Below are 20,778 nucleotides of genomic sequence, written 5' to 3'. Positions count from 1 at the left end.
TATTAAAATGCTAATTGCTCCCTGATTTCCATAATAATTTGCTATTTGTCATTGTTTGCTTCATAATTAAACCATAATTATTGTATGCTTGTTGTCTCGTAATTTTATATTAATTGTTACCTTTATTGGGAAAATTTCTTCTATAAGAATTGGTAAATGAAAATATTGGAGGATCGGGTTGCACGCCGCAACAGACTTATTAAGAGTCAATATTGGAGGATCGGGTTGCACGCCGCAACAGACTTATTAAAAGTCAATATTGGAGGATCGGGTTGTACGCCGCAACAGACTTATTTAAAGTCAATATTGGAGGATCGGGTTGCACGCCGCAACAGAACTGAATGTGAATATATTGTGAGAACAAGTTGTACGCTGCAACAGAATTGAATGTGAATATATTGTGAGAGCGGGTTGCACGCTGCAACAGAATTGGTTGAAATAATAATGGATTATGACTGCTGGGTTGGTTTCAATTATTATAAATGAGTTACCTATTTTATTTATATTATTTGTTGTTATTATCAATATTGCGTACAGGTTAATGTAAGTGAACCGCCTTAGCCTCGTCACTACTTCGTCGAGGTTAGGCTCAACACTTACCAGTACATGGGGTCGGTTGTATTGATACTATACTTTGCACTTCTTGTGCAGATTTTGGAGTTGGTCCCAGCGGCGTACCATAGACTTGCTCGGATTTCAGCTATCAGAGGAGACTTGAGGTATAACTACATGGCGTCCGCAGTTTTGAAGTCCCCGTCTATTATACTTTAGCTGTGTGTTTATTTCCAGAAAGCTTTATATTATTCAGACCTTTATTTGTATTTATTCTAGAAGCTCGTGCACTTGTGACACCAATTCTGGGATGGTATTTAGACACCATTATTTGATGGATTATTTCACTATATTTCAAACTTTGCTTCCGCATTTGTTTCCTTGTTATTAATAAATTTAAAATTATTTTAAAAATGGATAATATTATTCTAACGTTGGCTTGCCTACCAAGTGAAATGTTAGGCGCCATCACGGTCCGAAGGTGGGAATTTCGGGTCGTGACAGTTGGTATCAGAGCACTAGGTTACATAGGTCTCACGAGTCACGAGCAAGCTTAGTAGAGTCTGAAGGATCGGTACAGAGACGTCTGTACTTATCTCTCAGAGGCTATGAAGTTTATGAACAATATCACTTCTTTCTTATTTTGTCGTGCGATTTTATTCTATCATCGATGATTGAACCATTCTATTCTTATTCTCTCGCAGATGGTGAGAACGCGTAATACCTCTACCGATGGACAGGGACCAGAACCCCCGGTGGAAACTATGTCCAGGGGTAGAGGTCGAGGCCGAGGTCGTGCTAGAGGCTGAGGCAGAGGCCGAGGTAGAGCTCAGTCCAGAGCTCGAGCAGCTGCACCTGTTGAAGAACCTCAGATACACCTTCAGGAGGAGGTCCCAGTTCAGAATGTACCAGTTGGACCAGTTCAGGTCCCGGAAGGATTCATAGCCACTCCAGTGCTTTAGGACGCTCTAGTCCGATTGGTGAGTCTTATGGAAGGTTTGGCCCAGAATGGTACATTTCCAGTGGCACCAGCCGTCTCACAGGCTGGGGGAGGAGCACAAACTCCCACTACTCCTGCCTCGGAGCAGATGGCTCCCCAGAATTAGGCTCCAGTAGCCCCGCCAGTTGGGGTAGTTCAGCTAGTTATTGCGGCACAGGCCGGTGATAGGCCCGCTATGTCTTTTGAGGCCTTATTGAGACTGGATTAGTTTACTAAGATCTTTCCAGTTCACTTCAGTGGTACACCTTCTGAGGACCTACAAGATTATCTTGAATGCTGCCACGAGGTGCTGCGAAACATGGGTATAGTTGAGACCAATGGAGTTGATTTTGCCGTATTCCAGATGACGGGTTCCGCCAAGAGGTGGTGGAGAGATTATACATTGACCCGACCAGTCGGATCACCTACACTTACCTGGGAGCAGTTCTCTCAGCTATTTCTGGAGAAGTTCCTCCCTATCACACTGAGAGAGGAATTCCACAAGCAATTTGAACGTTTACAGCAGGGCAGTATGACTGTTACTCAGTATGAGTTCCGTTTTGTGGATTTGGCCCGCCATGCTCTCCTTTTACTACCTACGGAGGGGGAGAGAGATTGAGGAGGTTCATTGAGGGACTCACTCACCCTATCAGACTTCAGATGGCCAAGGAGACCGGAAGTGAGATTTCTTTTCAGGTGGCTGCTAATGTCGCAAGGAGGATCGGGATGGTTCTTGCACAGGAAAGAGGGCAGAGGTCCGATAAGAGGCCTCATCAGTTCGGTGGTTAGAGTGGTGCCTCGTCTGGAGGCCGGGGTAATTTTGGTAGGGGTCATCCTCCCAGACCATTTCATTCAGCACTTCATGTATCTCCCGGTGCTTCAGGGAGTCACGGTCCTATTATGCATTACTCTGGGCAGCCAGTATTCAGTGCACATTCAGCTCCTATCAATGCACCACCACTCCAGAGTTACTACAGTGGTTATCCGGCCCATCTGGGTCAGCTTCAGCTTCAGCAGCCACGTCATCAGGATGAGTGTTATGAGTGTGGGAATATTGGTCACATCAGGAGGTATTGCCCTAGATTGGCGAGTAACAGATCTCGGCAAGATTCTCGTGCCATCATACCGGCACCGGTTGCTTCACTGCCTGCTCAGCCAGCTAGAGGTAGGGGTCAGGCAGTTAGAGGTGGAGGTCAGGCCATTAGAGGTGGAGGTCAGACCGTTAGAGGTGGAGGCCAGCTAGTTAGATGCCGTCCCAGATATGCAGTTCAGAGTGGTGGGGTCCAGCCCCGATTTTATGCTTTTTCAGCTAGGCCTGAGGCCGAGTCATTTGATGATGTGATCACAGGTATTATTCTAGTTTTCCATAGAGATGCTTCAGTTCTATTTGATCCAGGATCTACTTATTCCTATGTATCCTCTTATTTTTCTTCATATTTGGTTGTGCCTTGTGATTCTCTGAGTGCTTCTGTGTGTGTATCTACACCGGTGGGAGACTCTATTGTAGTAGATCATGTCTATCGTTCGTGTGTGGTTACTATTGGTAATCCTGAGACCAGTGTGGATCTTCTACTTCTTGATATGGTAGATTTTGATATCATCTTGGGTATGGATTGGATGTCTCCTTACCATGCTATATTGGACTGTCATGCCAAGACAGTGACCCTAGCTATGCCGGGGTTACCTCGGTCTAGCTATGCAGCTACTAGTGTCTCTCCTTGTATTATTTTTCATTCTGTCTATTTTTATTTCAGACAGTATTTGAGGTTTTGTATAATATACTAGATGCTCATACACTTGTGACACCATGACTTGGCACACCCATTGGTAGAGTTTGGGTTTTATTATATTTTCTTGGTTTTAAATTTTATCAATGTATGCTTAATTTATTAGTTGGCTTGCCTAGCTGTATTGTTCGCCATCACGACTTATAGGTGAAATTGGGTCGTGACAAAAATATTATTTCCCATTTCACAGTAAGATTTGTAGTTCAATCATCCAGTTGAGTAATTAAACTTTAACTGAAGAGTATAAACAAAAAGTGAAAAGAAAAACAAAAAGCCTCTAAAGATGCAGAGATGTTCATTTGCCTTTAAATAAAGAGATAATCTTATTTCAGCGTTCAAGTAAGTTTAACAACACCCGACGATTATAGTCTAAACCATGTTACACACCTAAAGGATTAAAGCCAGCAGACGGCTTATTATTTCTTTGAAAGTCTCCAACAAACTAAGAGCTTCTACACTAGAGAAGATAGGCATTTCTTCTGCTCAAACCTTTTGTTTTTGGCGGAGCTTTCTTTGATCTGACAATCTTTTTGCCAACCTGTACAAACCCAAGAAAAACAGGAACAATCAAATTATCCATGATTGTGTGATATATACATATATACACTAGAGCAAAGAAGTTTTACGTGATTGTGTAATTAAACATGTTGTAGGAGATGACTGTTTTATTTTCCAAGTAATAACTAGTTCCATTTATTATGAGCAATTAAAGGTTAATGTATATAGAAGTTAAACTCATAATATAAAAAACAGGTTAATGTGTATATAATTGCTGTAAAAGGTGAACTTACTCAACAAGAGCCATTTCGTTGGTCCAATCGGCTTTTCCTACAGGTTTGCGCTTGTCTGAGATGGGTTCATAAAAACCAGTTTCGAAGTTGACAGAAGAAACAGGGCGCTTCAACAGGTCATTTGCTATATGCACCAAGTTGCTGAGATTTTCTTCTGTTGCATTGTCAGTCCTTGTATCTTCATATTTCAAGCCATCAATCTGATGATCAAGAATGTTCCATTTCAGAAAGAAAGACAAACAGGAAATATTTGACAAAAGAATCTTGAAATGAATGACTCGTAGGCATTTGATGATCAATAATCTGAGTACCTGAATCCTGAGGTAAGTATCATTTGATGGAGTGCCATGTAGGAACATAGATGTATAAATATCAGCCATATCACTCAAGGCAGACTCAAAAACATCAATGAGGGGAGTGCTATCTCCTGGCCCCAAAAACCAATTGACCAGTCCCCACGTCTTACCATCTTCAACATCAAACTTTAGAACCCCTTTTGCTGATCCAGTGCCCAGTGAAAGTATAACAAATGTAACATCATCTATAGCTTTGTTACTTGATGATGAAGTTCTCCACATCTCTTGTGTAGCTTCTCGTATTGCAAGCAAAGTCTTTGGTACAATTTTATTTGTCAAACTTAGTTAATCACTGATATTGTAAAATATTATAGAATGACTCTGCACAAAATTCTAACTTACAGGATTATTAGCCGCAACACCACCGTCGACAGTGTTATATATTTTGGTACCTTTGGATGACTTAACTTCAAAATGATAAGGAGGAAGGTAATATGGTGCTGCAGATGTAGAGATACAAACATCTGCTAGTAGACAATCCTTTGAGTCGTCCACTTTCGCCTGTGCTAAATCATCCATCATTAGTGAAGAAAATTAAGTAGGAAAAAAAAGAAGAGATAAACAGAAAACAAAAAGAAAAAAATTAAAATGACCTGTAAAGATGAAAAGATAACTGGCTGGAACTCATGAACATCAAAGGCAGGAATGACAACATTAGTTAGTGTTTGGCTAAGCTTTCGATCTCCAATCATATTCTTGATTTTCCCACGCAAATACTCTCCATCATATTTAGGACGAAACAACATGGACTCGATCCAATCGACGATTTTTTCTGCACTATGGTATACAGGGCCAACATATCTGTTGTAAAGGTCCTTAACCCAATTAACTACAGTATCCCACCCGGGAATACTAAACCTGCATGTAGAGGGCACACGATAAATAAGCAGAGATTTAAACCTGGTTAAATAAATTCAACTAAGCTCATTTCTTTCTGTCTGATCGATCCGTAAGTACATATGCATAAAATTTTAGTTCTGCTCATTGTCAGTATAAATCTAAAATTCGCCCATGTAAAAACAAGTATTCATGTTCATGTGACATGTTTCTAGACTCTCAAGTTGAAAGGATATAGGAGTAATTAAGACAATTTTGATGCCTACCGGGGCTTTGCTTCATCTTGCGGGAATATATTTGGGCTCTCCTTCAGATAGAATTCAGTAATCTCATCTGCACGAAATAAAGGTCGATTCTTTTCATTTGGGGTAGTTAGCATTGCAGTAACTAAACCTCCCGTGCTTGTCCCTGCTATGTAGTCAAAGTAGTCTGCGATCCTAGCATCACTTCCATCCAGTTTCTGTGAAAAAAGTAGAAATATGTATAACTCATACCCTAATTATTTAGGGAATTTTGGATAATGTACGAGAGATAAGTTCATAATGCAAAGAATATTTATACTATCAGACTAAATTAACCTACAAAACATCCAGCTTATTCCCATATCAAGCCTGATAACCCGGATAAAAAATAGAATAACTGATAGTGTTTAAAAAATCTTTTTTGCTGAGTGTATGTAACATATATATATTTTAGAAGAAACTACAGTATATACCTGGAATTGGGATTCAAGAAAAGCAAGAATTGTACCAGGAATGATCCCTCTAACACCTCCACCATCAATGCTAAGAATAGTTATCACCTTTCCTTGGGATGATCTAGCCATGCTTGATCAGTTAAATCTATGTCTACGAATTAAGCTTAGCAGTGTGAGTTCCTAGTGCCTTTACAATAGGAGTATTTATAGCTTCCAATTAGTGGCGGAGCAATGCATGCAAAGTGTTTGCTTTAAGTAACTTGAAATTCAGTTTGTCACGGATTTCGTGCAATCAATACCATAGAAATTAACACAATTCTCGTGAGGAAGGAAAGTATACAATGTCTTTGGTGCATGGCTTACAAATGTGATGATAGTCTGCTAGTTGTCATGAAAAAATCAACACGTCGTATACAATACTGCGATGCTCGACTCCGATTCCGAAATACTATGAAAAATGTTGTTAGATTAAAATTTTATGTAACAGCTTGAAATAATGCTGGATCATTTTCCAGAAGTAAACTTTCAGTTCATAATCTCCTCTAGTAACTGCCACTTCATTTCTCAGTGGCTTTATATATGTTTAAACAGTTTTAATTATTTTCTAGGTTTTCCTCCTGGTATATATATCTTGTGTTTGGTACGATAGAAATTATTTTTCATGAAAAGAAAGAAAATGACACCCCTCACTTATAGGTGGAAGTCATTTTCCATGCAAAATATCTTGATTTTTAACTTCATACTACTTGCTTTAACTAACATGAATCCAGACATTATTAATTATTTCTAGTACTCAAATTTCATTGAAATAATACTCTCTAATTTATTGATATTATTATTAATTTTTAATATATATTTTTTCTAAAAATATTTTTGTCCAAACAAATATCTAAAAATATGTTTTTTGAATTTTTTTTTTTGCTCTCTATAAAATATTCGTTTGGCCGAGGGCTTCTGATAGTAGGCTATATTCATGCAAATTAGACACTATTTACAATCTAATTTAGCCACACTTTATTGATATTTGAATGCTACAAGATAACAAAAATGCTCTAATTAAGAATTTGATGCTTTGCAGGAGCTACTCCGAGCTAGGAGGGAGCTAACGAGTGTTTTGGAGTCAACATGGAATGTGAAAGGGCAATCGAAGGTTAGCCCGGTCGGAAAGGATCGAGAAAAGCAAGCGAAACGAACCCTTCAGGTGCGCGGCCGCGGAGTGGGCCGCGAACTGGTCCGCGAACTCAAGGCAGTGAGGCAGTCCAAATCCGCGGCCGGATTCGCGGTCGTATCCGCGGACGAAAGCCAAACACGCAGGGTTAATTATGTAATTTTCTAGGCGACTAACCTAAACCTATATTAAACCTAAACTTGCCCAGAAGTGGGGGATATCTGTTTTTAGAAGATTTTAGAGGCAAGAACGAGGGAGAGAAGACGGATAAATTCCTAAGAATTTTCATCTTCTTCTTCATACTTCTATTTGTTGATTATGAATTATTTTAATGATTTGTTTTCCATTAGTATGAGTAGCTAAACCTATTATCTAGGGTTGATGGAACCAATTGTTGGATGAAGTCTTGACTCTATTTTGTTATAATTGAGCCTTGTTTGTTCTATGATTGTTCAATTACGTATTGTATTGTGGTTAATTGAAAGGGCCCTCAATTAATCGTGTCTATTTACCTTGTGTTGCTTAAGAAAGAACACTTGGTTAGATTGTTGTTGAACAACATCACTTTTGGGGAAGTTAAGAGATTAATTACTTGAATTTAAAAGTGGGGTTAGAAATAATGAAGCTTTGGTGGGATAATTCTGAGTTGCATAAATTCTTAACTAGAGTAGTTCGAGAGAATGCTTCTAGTAAATTATCGTAATTGATCGAAAGGTAATTACGGTAGCCCAGAAATAATAATCCTCATAGAGTATTACAGCGAGATTATAGCTAAAGAGTTAAGAATTAATCCAGCAATTGAGGAAATCAATAGCCCTAAATCCATTTACCCTTGAATTCAATTTTAGTCTTGATTATTGCTAATTTTATTATCACTTTTCCTTAGCTAAATAAATTCCATTAATTATTCATAAAACTCTTGCATCTGGAAGTTGTCTGAACTTATCATTAGCATTATTTAAAGTTTTAGTAAATAGGTTAGCTCCCTGTGGGATTCGACTCCGGACTTGAATCGGGTTATATTTGCAGCGACCGCTTAATCCTTTTTACAAGGCATAGTTGGGTGTGATCAAATTTTGGCGTCGTTGCCGGGGAACTAACGGTGTTATTTATTACAACTTAGAAGAATTGCTAGGATTCTTAGTTTAGATCGATTTCTTACGGTGTTTAAATTTTTCTATTGAAATTCTCACGTTTGAATTCTCCTGTGACTCAAGTGTATGCCTAGAAGCTCTTCGAGGACTGGTGAACTTTTTGAAGGGCTCTCAGACCCTGAGAAAGCATTCAGGGCATTAAATTGAACCAACAAGAAGAACAAACAATTACAACAAAAACACACACTCGAAATTGAAATGGACAACGTGGACGATGTCAACGAAAACAATCGGAATAATCGGGTTGACCCAAACAATGGAGTGGTGGCACCTCTTGTGCCAGAAGCTGCTCTATATGATTGGGCACAACCAACTGTTGATAACTTAGCCACCGCCATTGCTGTACCTCAGATACAAGCGGAGACATTCCAGATCACCAGCAACATGCTACATCTATTGTAAAATAAGGGACTGTTCTCCGGGTCATACATTGAAGACCCACAACAACATCTGAAGAATTTTCTATCAATATGTGTGACCCAAAGACAGCCGAATGTGACTCCTGAAGCCATCAATCTATTACTGTTTCCATTCGCTATGACTGGAGAGGCTCAAACTTGACTGAATTCACTCCCAATAAACTCCATTGCCACTTGGAAGAATTAGTCAAACAGTTCTTAAACAAGTTTTATCCTCCCAATAAGACTACAAGGCAGATTGATGAGATATTACAGTTCAGGCAGAAACCAACTGAGTCCTTGCAAGAAACCTGGGAGAGGTTCAAGGGCATGCTAGTGAAGTGTCCACGCCATGGCATTCCATATCAGATGTTGGGACAGATATTCTATATGGGTTTAGCAGATAGTTTGAAGGCCAATGTAGATGCTTCAGCTGGGGGTGCATTTTTGAGCAAGACATTCACAGAATGCAAGATTCTTCTTGACAAGATGGCTCAAAATTCAGGCTGGATGGCTAGAGGTATGACACTTACACTAATAGTGCATTATGTTGCTCTTGACCTAAACAATTCCCATGCAGAGAATATAGCCACTCTCATGACTCAGATGAGCATACTGACAAAGAAAATTGATGAGATGGGTACAAAGCAAGTGCACATTATTGATACAACGAATGGAGGATTGTGCACTCCTTGCATAAACCAGTCATATGTGTGCTCGTGGAGTGGAGAGAATGACAATCAGGGCTTCAGAGAAGACATGAATTATGTCAATAATTTTGGAGGTGAGAGGCAAGGTGGGCAACAATGGGGACCAGTACCAAACGAGCAATACATACCCAACCTGCCACAACACAACCCCAATTCTGGAGGCGCACGACCACAAGGTCAAGTTGTGCCTTATCAAAGGCAGCAGGGCTATAATCAGCAGCACCAACAACAGTTGGCCTACCAACCACCTCATCAATAACAGGACAACAATATGGTAGAAATCAGGGGTATGCTGCAACAACTCATTGGAACAAATGGTAAGATGCAAGAAAAGTTAGCAGCACATGATTCAGCAATCAAAGGCATTGAAACTCAACTAGGACAGCTGTCTATGGCCTTGAACAATCGCCCCCAAGGAACTTTGCCTGCAGATACAAATATTAACCCAAAGGAACAGAACCCAAATCAGCTAATGGCAATGAGTCTCAAGAATGGAAGAGATTTAGATAGAGAGCAAGAAGTTGCTTAATTTAGGAGAGAGACTACGCCAACTACTCCAGTTACATTAGAGGCAGAAGAGTCAGCAGAGCTAACCGAGGTTGTAATTGAACAAGCACTGGTTGACAAGGGTAAGGAAAAGGATGGTGAACAAATCTCGGAACAGGTGGCACCTCTTGTGCCAGAAGCTTCCAACAAAGAAAAGACATCAAGTAATGGACAGAAATTGACTCATGCACCATTCCCTCAGAGATTGGCAAAACAAAAGAAAGATGATCAATACAGGTAATTCATGGAAATGCTTCGACAGATTCAATTGAATATTCCACTTATGGATGCTTTGAGGGAAATGCCAGGGTATGCAAAAATGATGAAGGACCTGATATTGCGAAAATTTGACTTCCAGGACCTGTCCACTGTAACTTTGATACAGACCTGCAGCTCGGTAGTGACAAGACCTATGGCGCAAAAGTGTTTAATCCAGGTAGCTTCACTATCCCATGCACTATTGGGAGTTATGCTTTTGCTAAAGCATTGTGTGACTTGGGAGCCAACATAAACTTGATGCCCTTGGCAATCTATACGAAACTGGGCATTGGCAGAGCTAGACCGACCTCAATGTTGCTGCAACTGGCTGATCGCACAGTCAAAAGACCGATAGAAATTCTTGATGATATGCTTGTTCAAGTGGGGAAATTTGTATTTCCTGCAGACTTTATTTCCTGCAGACTTTGCTATTCTTGATTGTCAGATGGATGAAAGGATACCCATCATTCTGGGAAGGCCATTCTTAGCCACTGGGAGAGCATTAATTGATTGTGAGACTGGAGAGTTGAAAATGAGGTTGAACAATGAAGAAATAATATTCAATGTTCAACAATCCATGAGGAGACCCAGTGAATTTGCAAACTGCTCACTAGTGGAGGCCGTAGATGTGATACTGCAAGAAGAGGATGAGACCCTTAATGTCAAGGATCCACTAGAAGCCTGCTTGATCAATTTGGAAGAGATGAACGGTGAAGGGTTGGCAGAGTGGGTCATGGCTCTCGAAGGTCAAGGATTCTGGAAAAGGGAACCTCAGTTCGAGCCCCTACACTTAGAAGAGAGAGCAACACCACCTGCAAAACCATCAATAGAGGAGCCACCACAACTGGACTTCAAACCGCTTCCCGCCCATCTCAGGTACGCTTTCTTGGGGCCTAATTCTACTTTGTCGGTTATTATATCATCTGGTTTGCTAGTTGTGCAGGTAGAGAAACTATTGAAGGTATTGCAAGAATGTAAGACTGCCATTGGTTGGACCATGGCAGACATAAAGGGTATCAACCCAGCCTTTTGCATGCACAAGATTCTTCTGGAAGAGGGGCACAAACCTTCCAAGGAACATTAACGACGTCTGAACCCAAATATGAAGGAAGTAGTAAAGAAGAAAGTGATTAAGTGTCTAGATACGGGTATCATCTTCCCCATCTCTGACAGCAACTGGGTCAGTCCTGTCCAATGTGTGCCGAAAAAGGGAGGAATAACGGTCGTAAAAAATGAGAATAAAAAGTTGATCTCGACTCGTACAGTCATGGGGTGGCGGATTTGCATGTATTATCGGAAACTGAACATAGCCACTCGAAAGGACCATTTCCCATTGCCTTTCATTGACCAAATGTTGGACAGGTTAGCTGGGCGATCCCATTTCTGTTTCTTGGATGGATACTCGGAGTATAACCAGATCTCAATAGCCCCGGAAGACAGAGAGAAAACATCCTTCACTTGTCCTTAGGCATCTTTGCCTTTCGGAGAATGCCCTTTGGACTTTGCAATGCACCGGCTACATTGATTAGGCTTGATACTTACTAGGTACACGTTGTTTACGTACTCATACTACACTTGCTGCACTTTTTGTGCAGGACCTGAGCCAAGTACTAGTGGGAGACCTATCGTCTTACACCCACGTTATCTAGGGGCATAGTGGTGAGCTGCCTTTCTGAGCCGTTCTGCAGCTACTAGTGTCTCTCCTTGTATTTTTTATTCTGTCTATTTTTATTTCAGACAGTATTTGAGATTTTGTATAATCTACTAGATGCTCATACACTTGTGACACCGGGTCTTGGCATACATATTGGTAGAATTTGGTATTTTATTATTTTTCTTGGTTTTAAATTTTGTCAATATATGCTTAATTTATTAAGTTGGCTTGCCTAACTGTAGTGTTGGACGCCATCACGACCTATAGGTGAAATTGGGTCGTGACACATGGGTTAACATTTCCACATGATTCGAGAATTATCACGGTAATATTTTAAATTATGGTATGAGTAATACGTAAATGGAAGGAATTAACTTGATAAATCCCATGTCTCTAAATGCCAAAAATATATATGAGAAAAATGTCATAAAACCCTAGGTATATATATAAGAAGGATATTTTGTAAGTTTAGTGGATAATGGCATCAAGGAAAGAAAGGAATAGCAGTGGTGTTATTCTTGATTCTTCAATGCCTTTAGGTTCGATATAGAATTTATGCCCAAGCATTGGGCTAAGTTGCAACCAATACCATTAAATTGTTGTCTACTTTTAGTTGTCTAGTTGTTAGCTCAGTTATAACACCCAAAATGCTGACAAATTATGGTCCTTTATCATCAAAAGAAAGATTAAAGGCAGTAGGTAATTCATTGGTAAAATAGTCGCAGTTTTATAGGGGAGGAGGATTTTGATCATATTGTAAGGTGAATTGGGAATAAAGAACATCAAAACCATTCTGGCCCATAGGATATCTGAGTGCGCTCTTGTATTGCGACAGCTTTAATTCCAGAAACCAAAGGCAATTTAGCTAGTTTGAAGGTTATATATTCACATTTCACTACAAGCCTACAAGTTGTAACATCAAAGTAAACAAACAAAATTCACCTTATTAACAATGTCGAATAGTACCACGAGTTCCCTCTATTTTCGTTTCAACAGGTTTAGAAAGTCATTGTCCAAATCTCGTCCATCATTTAATCTATCAAAGGTAAAGAAAACGCCAAGCATGTCGTTGGCTAATTTTCGCCCAAAAGCGGAGGAAATGAAAAGGGTTTTTGACAAATTTGACACTAACAAAGATGGAAAGATCTCACAAGAAGAATACAAAACAGCTATGAAGATGATGGGCAGTGGAGGAAATACGAAAACTTATGACGTTGGCGATGCATTTCAGGCTGCAGATACTGATGGGGATGGATTCATTAATTTTAAGGAGTTCATGAGAGTGCAGAATCTTGAAGGTGGTGTGAATCCAACTGATATTAGAAGCGCTTTCAAGGCATTTGATTTGGATGGTGATGGCAAAATTAGCGCAGAGGAATTGTTGCAGGTTCAACGAATGCTAGGAGAAAAATGTAGCTTGGAGAATTGCAAGAAAATGGTGAGAGGTGTTGATGCTAATGGGGATGGACTTATAGATATGAACGAATTTGTGACCATGATGACGCGCACCATGAAACTAGTCTCGAGTCGAGGGATCGATTCACTCTGTATAGATTGATTTACTTTCTTCCCAGTTGCTAATTTGTTTGCAAATAAAATATCATGTTTACTGATATTTGAGTTCTTATGCTAATTGAATTTCGAAAAGGACTCCCAAGAAAGATATACAGGTTCTATTGTAGCAATATCATTTTAAGTCACTATGATTTTGGTGAAGTGAGATTCTGTTTGCGTCATTGTTCATGCTTAAAAATGTACTCTAGAAAGATTCTATTGTTAATTTACTCCCTATAGTTGTAGTCCGAATAAATTTAAGATCATTTTGAGTATATTTGAGACAGGGGCGGCTCAATGAATTATGTGGCTTAAAGTCGGTCTTTGATAAGAGGCCTTAAAACGTAATTAATTAATTTTTTTAAGTCAATTTCTTCTCAATTGACGATCTACAATCCATTTAATATATCTTTGCAAGAATATTATTGATATTAGCTATGATTTATTAATTTTAATTTTAAAAAAATTGTTTCAATTGAGTCAACATTAGAGAAATTGTAGATATATATATATATATATATATTAATTATTCAGTTCCAAATTTATGTAGATCAACGTATGGCCAAAAAGATATATATATATTAATTATTCAGTTCCAAATTTATGTAGATCAACGTATGGCCAAAAAGAACTAAATTCAAATTCAAATTCAAGAAAATCAATATGGAATTTCACTATTATATTACTACTATGTATAATTATATTTGTAAATTTTGGGGCCTTTAAAATCTTGAGGCCTAAAGCCACCGCTTGTCACGACCCAAAATCCCACCACAGGCGTCGTGATGGCACTTAGTCTCTAAGACTAGGTAAGCCGATTTCTATTACATTTTGAAGCTTTTTAAAAAAAATTAAATAAATAATCAAAACTAACAGCGGAATAAATATGAATACACAACCTCCCAAGACTGGTAGTACTGAGTCACGAACTCTAACTAAATATATGGAATGATCACGAGGACCGAATATACAATACTGTTTGATTACAAGTTAACAGCACAATGACATGAAAGGACTCCAAGGAACTGCGACGACCAAGCAGCTCTATCTTGAATCCTTACGATCCCGCTTTAACTCTGCTCAAGTCCGTTATCTTCAATACCTGGCTCTGCACAAAAATATGCAGAAGTGTAGAGTGAGCACACCACAGCGGTGCCCAGTAAGTATCAAGACTAACCTCAATGGAGTAGAGACGAGGTACAGTCAAGACACTCACTAGTCTAATAACCATGTGCAATATAGCAGTATACAATAGTACTGGAAAATATCTAACAATGATAACAACAACTCAACCAGTGATATCACAATAAGGCAACATAAAACAACCAATGATATGCACAGTAAGACAATAAGATCATCATTTAATATCGCTCAACAATTAATAAATACAATTACACCCAGTTAAATCAAGTTCTTCAATTAATTATCCTTCACATATAATTCTACAAATTAACTTTCTTTCAAATATAATTTTTCTCAAATAATTACCTTTCAAATAAAATTCTTTCATATAATACTTTCTAAATAAAAATCCTTCCAAATAAATATTTTAAATATAATTCTTCAGTTAAAAAGTCACCATGTGATACCTCATCTCATAATCATAAAAATACGGGTCTCAGCCCATTTTTATAATTTTCATAAACACGGGTCTCAGCCTATTTTTCATATTTTCACGGCACTTCATGCCCATAATTAAATCATTATATTTCCCCGGTACATCGTTCCCTCATTTCATATCTCAACTGCACGGACAACTCACGTGCCAAATATCATTATCATTTAATCACAACACCTCATGCCCACATTTTATATCACAACCACATGAACAATTCACATGCCAATATCCTCAATGTATATAAGATCGATATGATCAATTTATTTCCACTAAAGTGAGTTTAAAAGTTTTTAAATCAAATAAGAAATCAACAAAGAATTGAATTTATTTTTAGAAATTATTTGGGTGAAGAAAATAACTTTGCACTTATATCAAAGCATCAGATAAACTACTGGTTTGGTTGTAAAACTATTTAATTTAAAACATAATAATAATTTTTTTTATTTAAATCAACTCAATCATCGAAAATCAGTAAGAAAAACCAGAAATATACTTCTTCACAGTCTCGTGCTAAAAAGCCAAAGTCAACACAATACAACTAGGAGCACAAAACACATAATAATAAATTCAACTAGTACATCACAGAAGAAGACAAGAATTTACATATTAAATGAAACAAAATCACCCAAGGCAAGAACATGAATAAAGAAATATCAATAGGGCACTCCTGAGGTACTGGCTCGTAGTCCCGAATCATAAATAAATTTACGATATCTCATTTACTTATATCAACGCGGGAGCCTTAAATTTTAAAGAAATCATTTTTTCGAAATAGCATCCCACGTTTTAGCCACCCTTATTACACCGCATGGCTTCTAGTAGTTCCCCTACTAGCCACGCATTTCAAGCCACCCTTATCTCACCGCATGCATTTCAACACCTTGACTTTATATCACCGCATGACTTTTAGTAGTTCCCCTACTAGCCATGCGTTTCTAGCCACCCTTATCTCACTGCATGCGTATCAATATCACAATATTTCACAAATCGTACCTCAAGTGCTCAAATATCACAGCATAATATAACTTGCACCTCAAGTGCCCAAATATTACAGCATTTCACAAATTGCACATCAAGTGCTCAAATCTTACAACATATCACAGATTGCACATCAGGTGCTCAAAGCTTACAACATATCACAAATTGCACATCAGGTGCTCAAATATTACAACTTGCCACAGAAATCAATAATACATTATTTTCTACAATAAGGAGCCCATGGCTCGACCATAATGTGCACAAAAATCTTAACAAAATATCCGGAAGTAAACAACTCAACAAAATAATATTTCACATAAAAATCAAGGTGGCATTCACACCAAATCATCATGTAAAAATAATTTCAACAAACAAGAATCTAGGTATGACAAATAGAGGATTTAATAATTGCCAATAATTTCTAATTTAATACATAAGGGCGTCTAAGTATTTTTAATCCATAAAATTTGCACATATAAATCAAGTACGTATTCGTCACCTCGCGTACATGGTTTTCAATTATACAATTTGGCACATAAGACTCGATACCTAAGGGGTAATTTCCCCACTCGAGGTTAAGTAAGACACTTACCTTTTTGAAGTTAGGCCGATATTCCAAAATAGTCTTCTTGCTTGAATTGACCTTCGGACAGCTCAAATCTATCAAAATTAATTGTAAAACTTCATTAAAGTTCATCGGAAATAATTTCGGATAATAATACGTCGACTTAAAATTTTATTCCAAAATGTCAACAAAAGTCAACATGGGACCCGCCCCTCGGAACCCAGAAATTATTTCATGAAATCCGAACACCCATTACGATACGAGTTCAACCATACCAATTTTATCGAATTCCAATAACAACTCGACTTCCAAATCTTAAAATTTCGTTTTTGGAAGATTTTACAAAAATCTTGATTTTTCCTCCATTAAATATAAATTAAATGATGAATTCAAAGACATAATCATGGAAATTAATCAAAACTAGATAAGAATCACTTTTAATCACTCAAACCCCCATTTTTGGGACTTTTAATTCTGCCCAGATAGGCCTTCTTCGCATTCGCGACCATTGCTTCGCGTTCGTGAAGGCTAAAACCCAACTGCCTCAAATCCTTCATCGCGTTCGCGACCTCCTCGTCACGTTCGCGAAGGCCAATTGTTTCTGCCCCATCATTTCCTCTTCGCGTTCGCGAACCCCTCGTCACGTTCGCGATGACCAGCTGACCAACTCCTTCGCATTCGTGTTCGCGTTCGCGTTTGTGAAGGCCAAACGACTCCAGGCCCCAAATCTTCCTTTTTTCTTCGCGTTCGCGTTGCCTAGGCTGCATTCGCGAAGGCTTGCCCTGCTACTTCTTCGTGTTCGCATCCATAGCTTCGCATTCGCGAAGGGTAAACCATCAGTCCCTAAAATTCCTCTTCGCGAACGCGAGACTCCCTTCGCGTTCGCGAAGAAGGAAACCAGACTTCAGCAACAGCAGTCCAAACAGCTCCAATTTGGTCCAAAACCACCTCGAAACACACCCGAGCCCCTCGGGACCCCGTCCAATCACACCAACCTGTCCCATAACATAACACGAACCTGCTCGAAGCCTCAAATCACATCAAACAACATCGAAATCATGAATCGCACCCCAATTCAAACGTAATGAACTTTGAAACTTCAACTTCTACCATTGATGCCGAAACCTATCAAATCACGTCCGATTGACCTCAAATTTTGCACACAGGTCACATTCGACATTATGGACCTACTCCAACTTCCGAAATCGGATTCCGACCCCGATATTAAAAAGTCAACCCCCGATCAAACTTTTCAAAAATTCAACTTTCGGCATTTCAAGCTTAATTCCACTACGAACCTCCAAATAATTTTCCGGACACGCTCTTAAGTCCAAAATTACCATACGGAGCTATTGACATCATCAAAATTCTATTCCGATGTCGTTTGCTCAGAAGTCAACTCTCTGGTCAACTCTTTCCATTTAAGCTTCAAATTAAGGATTGTTCTTTTAATTTAATTTTCGAATCTTTAGTAAATCAAACTCGACCACACCTGCGGGTCGTAATACATATTGTGAAGCTGCTCGTTAGCTTAAGTCACTGAACGGGGCGTTGATTCTTAAAATGACAAGTCAGATCATTATACCGCTTCACCGGCCTTATCCTCTAGCCGGCACTGGTCTGAGATGGTTTGATCGAATTGCATTGTAATTTTGAAGAACAATTTGTTGCACTTATCAATTATGTCAATTGGATAGATTTTGACAATTTAATAGATAGGTCGAATACAAATAACACAAAGTCATATAATAGAGTTTGGTAAACAATCACAAAGTCATGCCAACACTAACTTGTTCAGCAATTGCATTTGCTGAATTATCATCCTTGTATGATTGTTCTTCTTCTTCTTTGGCTCTCTACACTGACTACTGTAGTGACCCTTTTTATCGCAATTCTAACAAGTAATATCTTTGCGATTCTTAGATTGCCCTCTTCTCCTTGACTTTGATCTGCCACGACCATGACTTTGTCCTTTTTGACTGCTTCTCCCCATACTTTCGGTATTAAAAATAGATCATGGGGAGACACTTGATTCTCTCCGACGAATATCTTTGCTTAGAACCAAGTGTCTAATATCATCCAATTTGAGTTTGGTACTTTCCAATGAACTGCTAACTGCAGTTACTGTTGCGGACCAATTCTTCGCTAGAGATGATAGTAGAATCAACGCCCTGACTTCGTGACTTCGTCATCAAATGTTATATTAAGAGAACTCAACTGAGTTAATATTACATTAAACTCATTAATAAGTTCCGTAACAGATCCACCTTCTGTCATCTTTAAGTTGAACAATCGACGCATCAAATAGACTTTATTTGAAGCAGATGGCTTCTCGTATATATCTGATAACGCCTTCATCAGACATGCAGATCTTCTCGTTAATAATGTTGAACGCTACATTTTGTGTCATCACACCAAGAGCTTGGCGATCTAATAGATCTCAATCTGCTTTGGCTATATTCTTTGGTTTTACCCCGGTCAGATATAAGTGTATTTTTTTATATTACAAATAATCCTCTATTTGCATTTTTCAGAATCTAAAATCTTTGCCAATGAACTTGTCAATTTTAACCTTTCCTTCTTCCGATGTTATTTCTTCACAAAAAATATTTGTTTTTATGTGAATAGTGCCTTTTAATAGTAACTGATGGTAGGCTAGAAATACGAGTTTTTGGCTAACCGATTATTTGCTATACTTTAATTGTATTGGAGCTAAAATATGAACATTTTCTACTCAGTACGTATTTTTTATTGTATAAGTTGAGATTCCGGGCTAAGACGAGTTTTTGGAGATAAATTGAATCAAAAGAGAATTTTAAAGTATAAGTAAAAATTTTAAAATTAAGTCGGAATCGAATTCGGAGGCCGAAGACCTGGACCGAGTTCGTATTTGAATAGTGAAAGAAATAAAAAGAGAAAGCAATAGTGGAGAAACTAATGACATGAAAACTTAGCAAGACACTTTGTGTCTGCCAACGTGCCAAATATTATGGCAATTCAAACAAATATAACAAGCCACAATTGAGTATTCTCCAAAGTCATGACTATGACGTCATGTCCAAGAAGGGTTGCCTATATACTTTGTTAGGCAGAAACGAATAGCTCTCTGTTTTTGTCCATTGGCACGTCGTGCGACGCGACGTGCCCGACGGCGTGTGACCCATTAAGGTTATTTCGGTTTAAGACTATTTCTATAATGTATAAATATACGGTAAATATATTTTTGAGGGTGGATTCAACCTAGGATAATTTTAGAGAGTTATCATGACTTGAAGGCACAATAAGATTTCATCAATTCTCTTGCCAACAATCGGTGCAATACGAAAGTTTGTATCGTAAAGTTGTCTTTGATGTTTTTTATGTTCTTAAACTTATTTGCGATAACTTTCTCCATATCTATGGAGTGGTTCTTCTCTAGGATTTTGACAGATATGGTATTTTGAGTGTTATTTGTAGATTTAACTCTAGTTTAATTGTTTGAATATGTTTTTGAAGATTTGAATTAATTGCGAAATTATTCACCGTTTTATTTAATCGAAAAAAAATATATTTTGGTAATTATCTTTGTATTATTTGGTTTAGTTTAATTTAGTGATTCTTCTAAGTAATCGAGAGAGTTTTTTGAATTATTGATTAAACCAAGTTCGGAGAATATTCGAGAGACGTTTTTCTAAAGACTAGTCTATTAACGTGCTCTTGTATATCTTCGCATTGATTCATATTAGTTTATTTTGTAGAGTTCAAATTTAATCGAGAGAGGAATCTTCACCTTATGTTTAAGCTAATTATCAAGTGAATTTGGGAGAATCATTAAAACATTAGAAGTGAATTTAAACAGAGTTAAATCGTGAATAACTATCTTCACCTATCATGGCATGACCCTTATTTCTCATATTGTTTACAAACCATTTTAGTTCAGCTCTCGTTCTCTATATATGATCATGTCTAATTATTAGTAGTCTTAATTTAGTAGTTAATTGTAGTCGTAATCACTCCAACTCAAGTGTAGATCATCCTAAATAGCAACTAATCCAGAAATTACTCGAACATTATTTAAATCCAATCCTTATAGAGTCGATAATTAAACTATATTATTTTTGACTTGCGAGTATTAATTTCGTGTTGTGTTTTGCGCTCGTCAGTAACCGCAAATAGTACTCTGTGTAGAAAAAATAT

The 20,778-nt window shown here is 38.1% G+C and overlaps 2 protein-coding genes across 2 annotated transcripts; one reads left to right on the top strand and one right to left on the bottom strand.

The window, feature by feature from the left end:
* Nucleotides 1–3,616: 3,616 nt before the first annotated feature.
* Nucleotides 3,617–6,176, bottom strand: LOC104120631 (patatin-like protein 2). Its single transcript, XM_070196125.1, has 7 exons — nucleotides 6,018–6,176; nucleotides 5,569–5,762; nucleotides 5,059–5,323; nucleotides 4,808–4,966; nucleotides 4,421–4,720; nucleotides 4,110–4,309; nucleotides 3,617–3,856 (listed from the first exon to the last, which is right to left on the bottom strand). Exons 1-7 carry the CDS (start codon nucleotides 6,126–6,128, stop codon nucleotides 3,802–3,804), a joined length of 1,284 nt encoding a protein of 427 aa, XP_070052226.1. The 5' UTR covers nucleotides 6,129–6,176; the 3' UTR covers nucleotides 3,617–3,801.
* Nucleotides 6,177–12,639: 6,463 nt separating this feature from the next.
* LOC104107277 (calmodulin-like protein 30) lies at nucleotides 12,640–13,623 on the top strand. The gene has a single exon (XM_009616032.4). The coding sequence runs from the start codon at nucleotides 12,840–12,842 to the stop codon at nucleotides 13,443–13,445; it is 606 nt and encodes a 201-aa protein (XP_009614327.1). The 5' UTR covers nucleotides 12,640–12,839; the 3' UTR covers nucleotides 13,446–13,623.
* Nucleotides 13,624–20,778: the final 7,155 nt, after the last annotated feature.

Source organism: Nicotiana tomentosiformis, chromosome 2 (assembly GCF_000390325.3).
Source record: "Nicotiana tomentosiformis chromosome 2, ASM39032v3, whole genome shotgun sequence".
Lineage (NCBI taxonomy): Eukaryota > Viridiplantae > Streptophyta > Magnoliopsida > Solanales > Solanaceae > Nicotiana > Nicotiana tomentosiformis.
This window is presented reverse-complemented; position numbering and strand designations above follow the sequence as displayed.

What these genes read in the sequence shown, in the direction of transcription:
- LOC104107277 (XM_009616032.4), top strand. Translation starts at nt 12,840, where the DNA reads ATGTCGAATAGTACCACGAGTTCCCTCTATTTTCGTTTCAACAGGTTT.
- LOC104120631 (XM_070196125.1), bottom strand. Translation starts at nt 6,128, where the DNA reads ATGGCTAGATCATCCCAAGGAAAGGTGATAACTATTCTTAGCATTGAT. An exon ending in CAAGATGAAGCAAAGCCCCG is followed by an intron (nt 5,324 to 5,568) that starts GTAGGCATCAAA and finishes CTCTACATGCAG; the next exon opens with GTTTAGTATTCCCGGGTGGG. An exon ending in ATACTTACCTCAGGATTCAG is followed by an intron (nt 4,310 to 4,420) that starts GTACTCAGATTA and finishes CTTGATCATCAG; the next exon opens with ATTGATGGCTTGAAATATGA.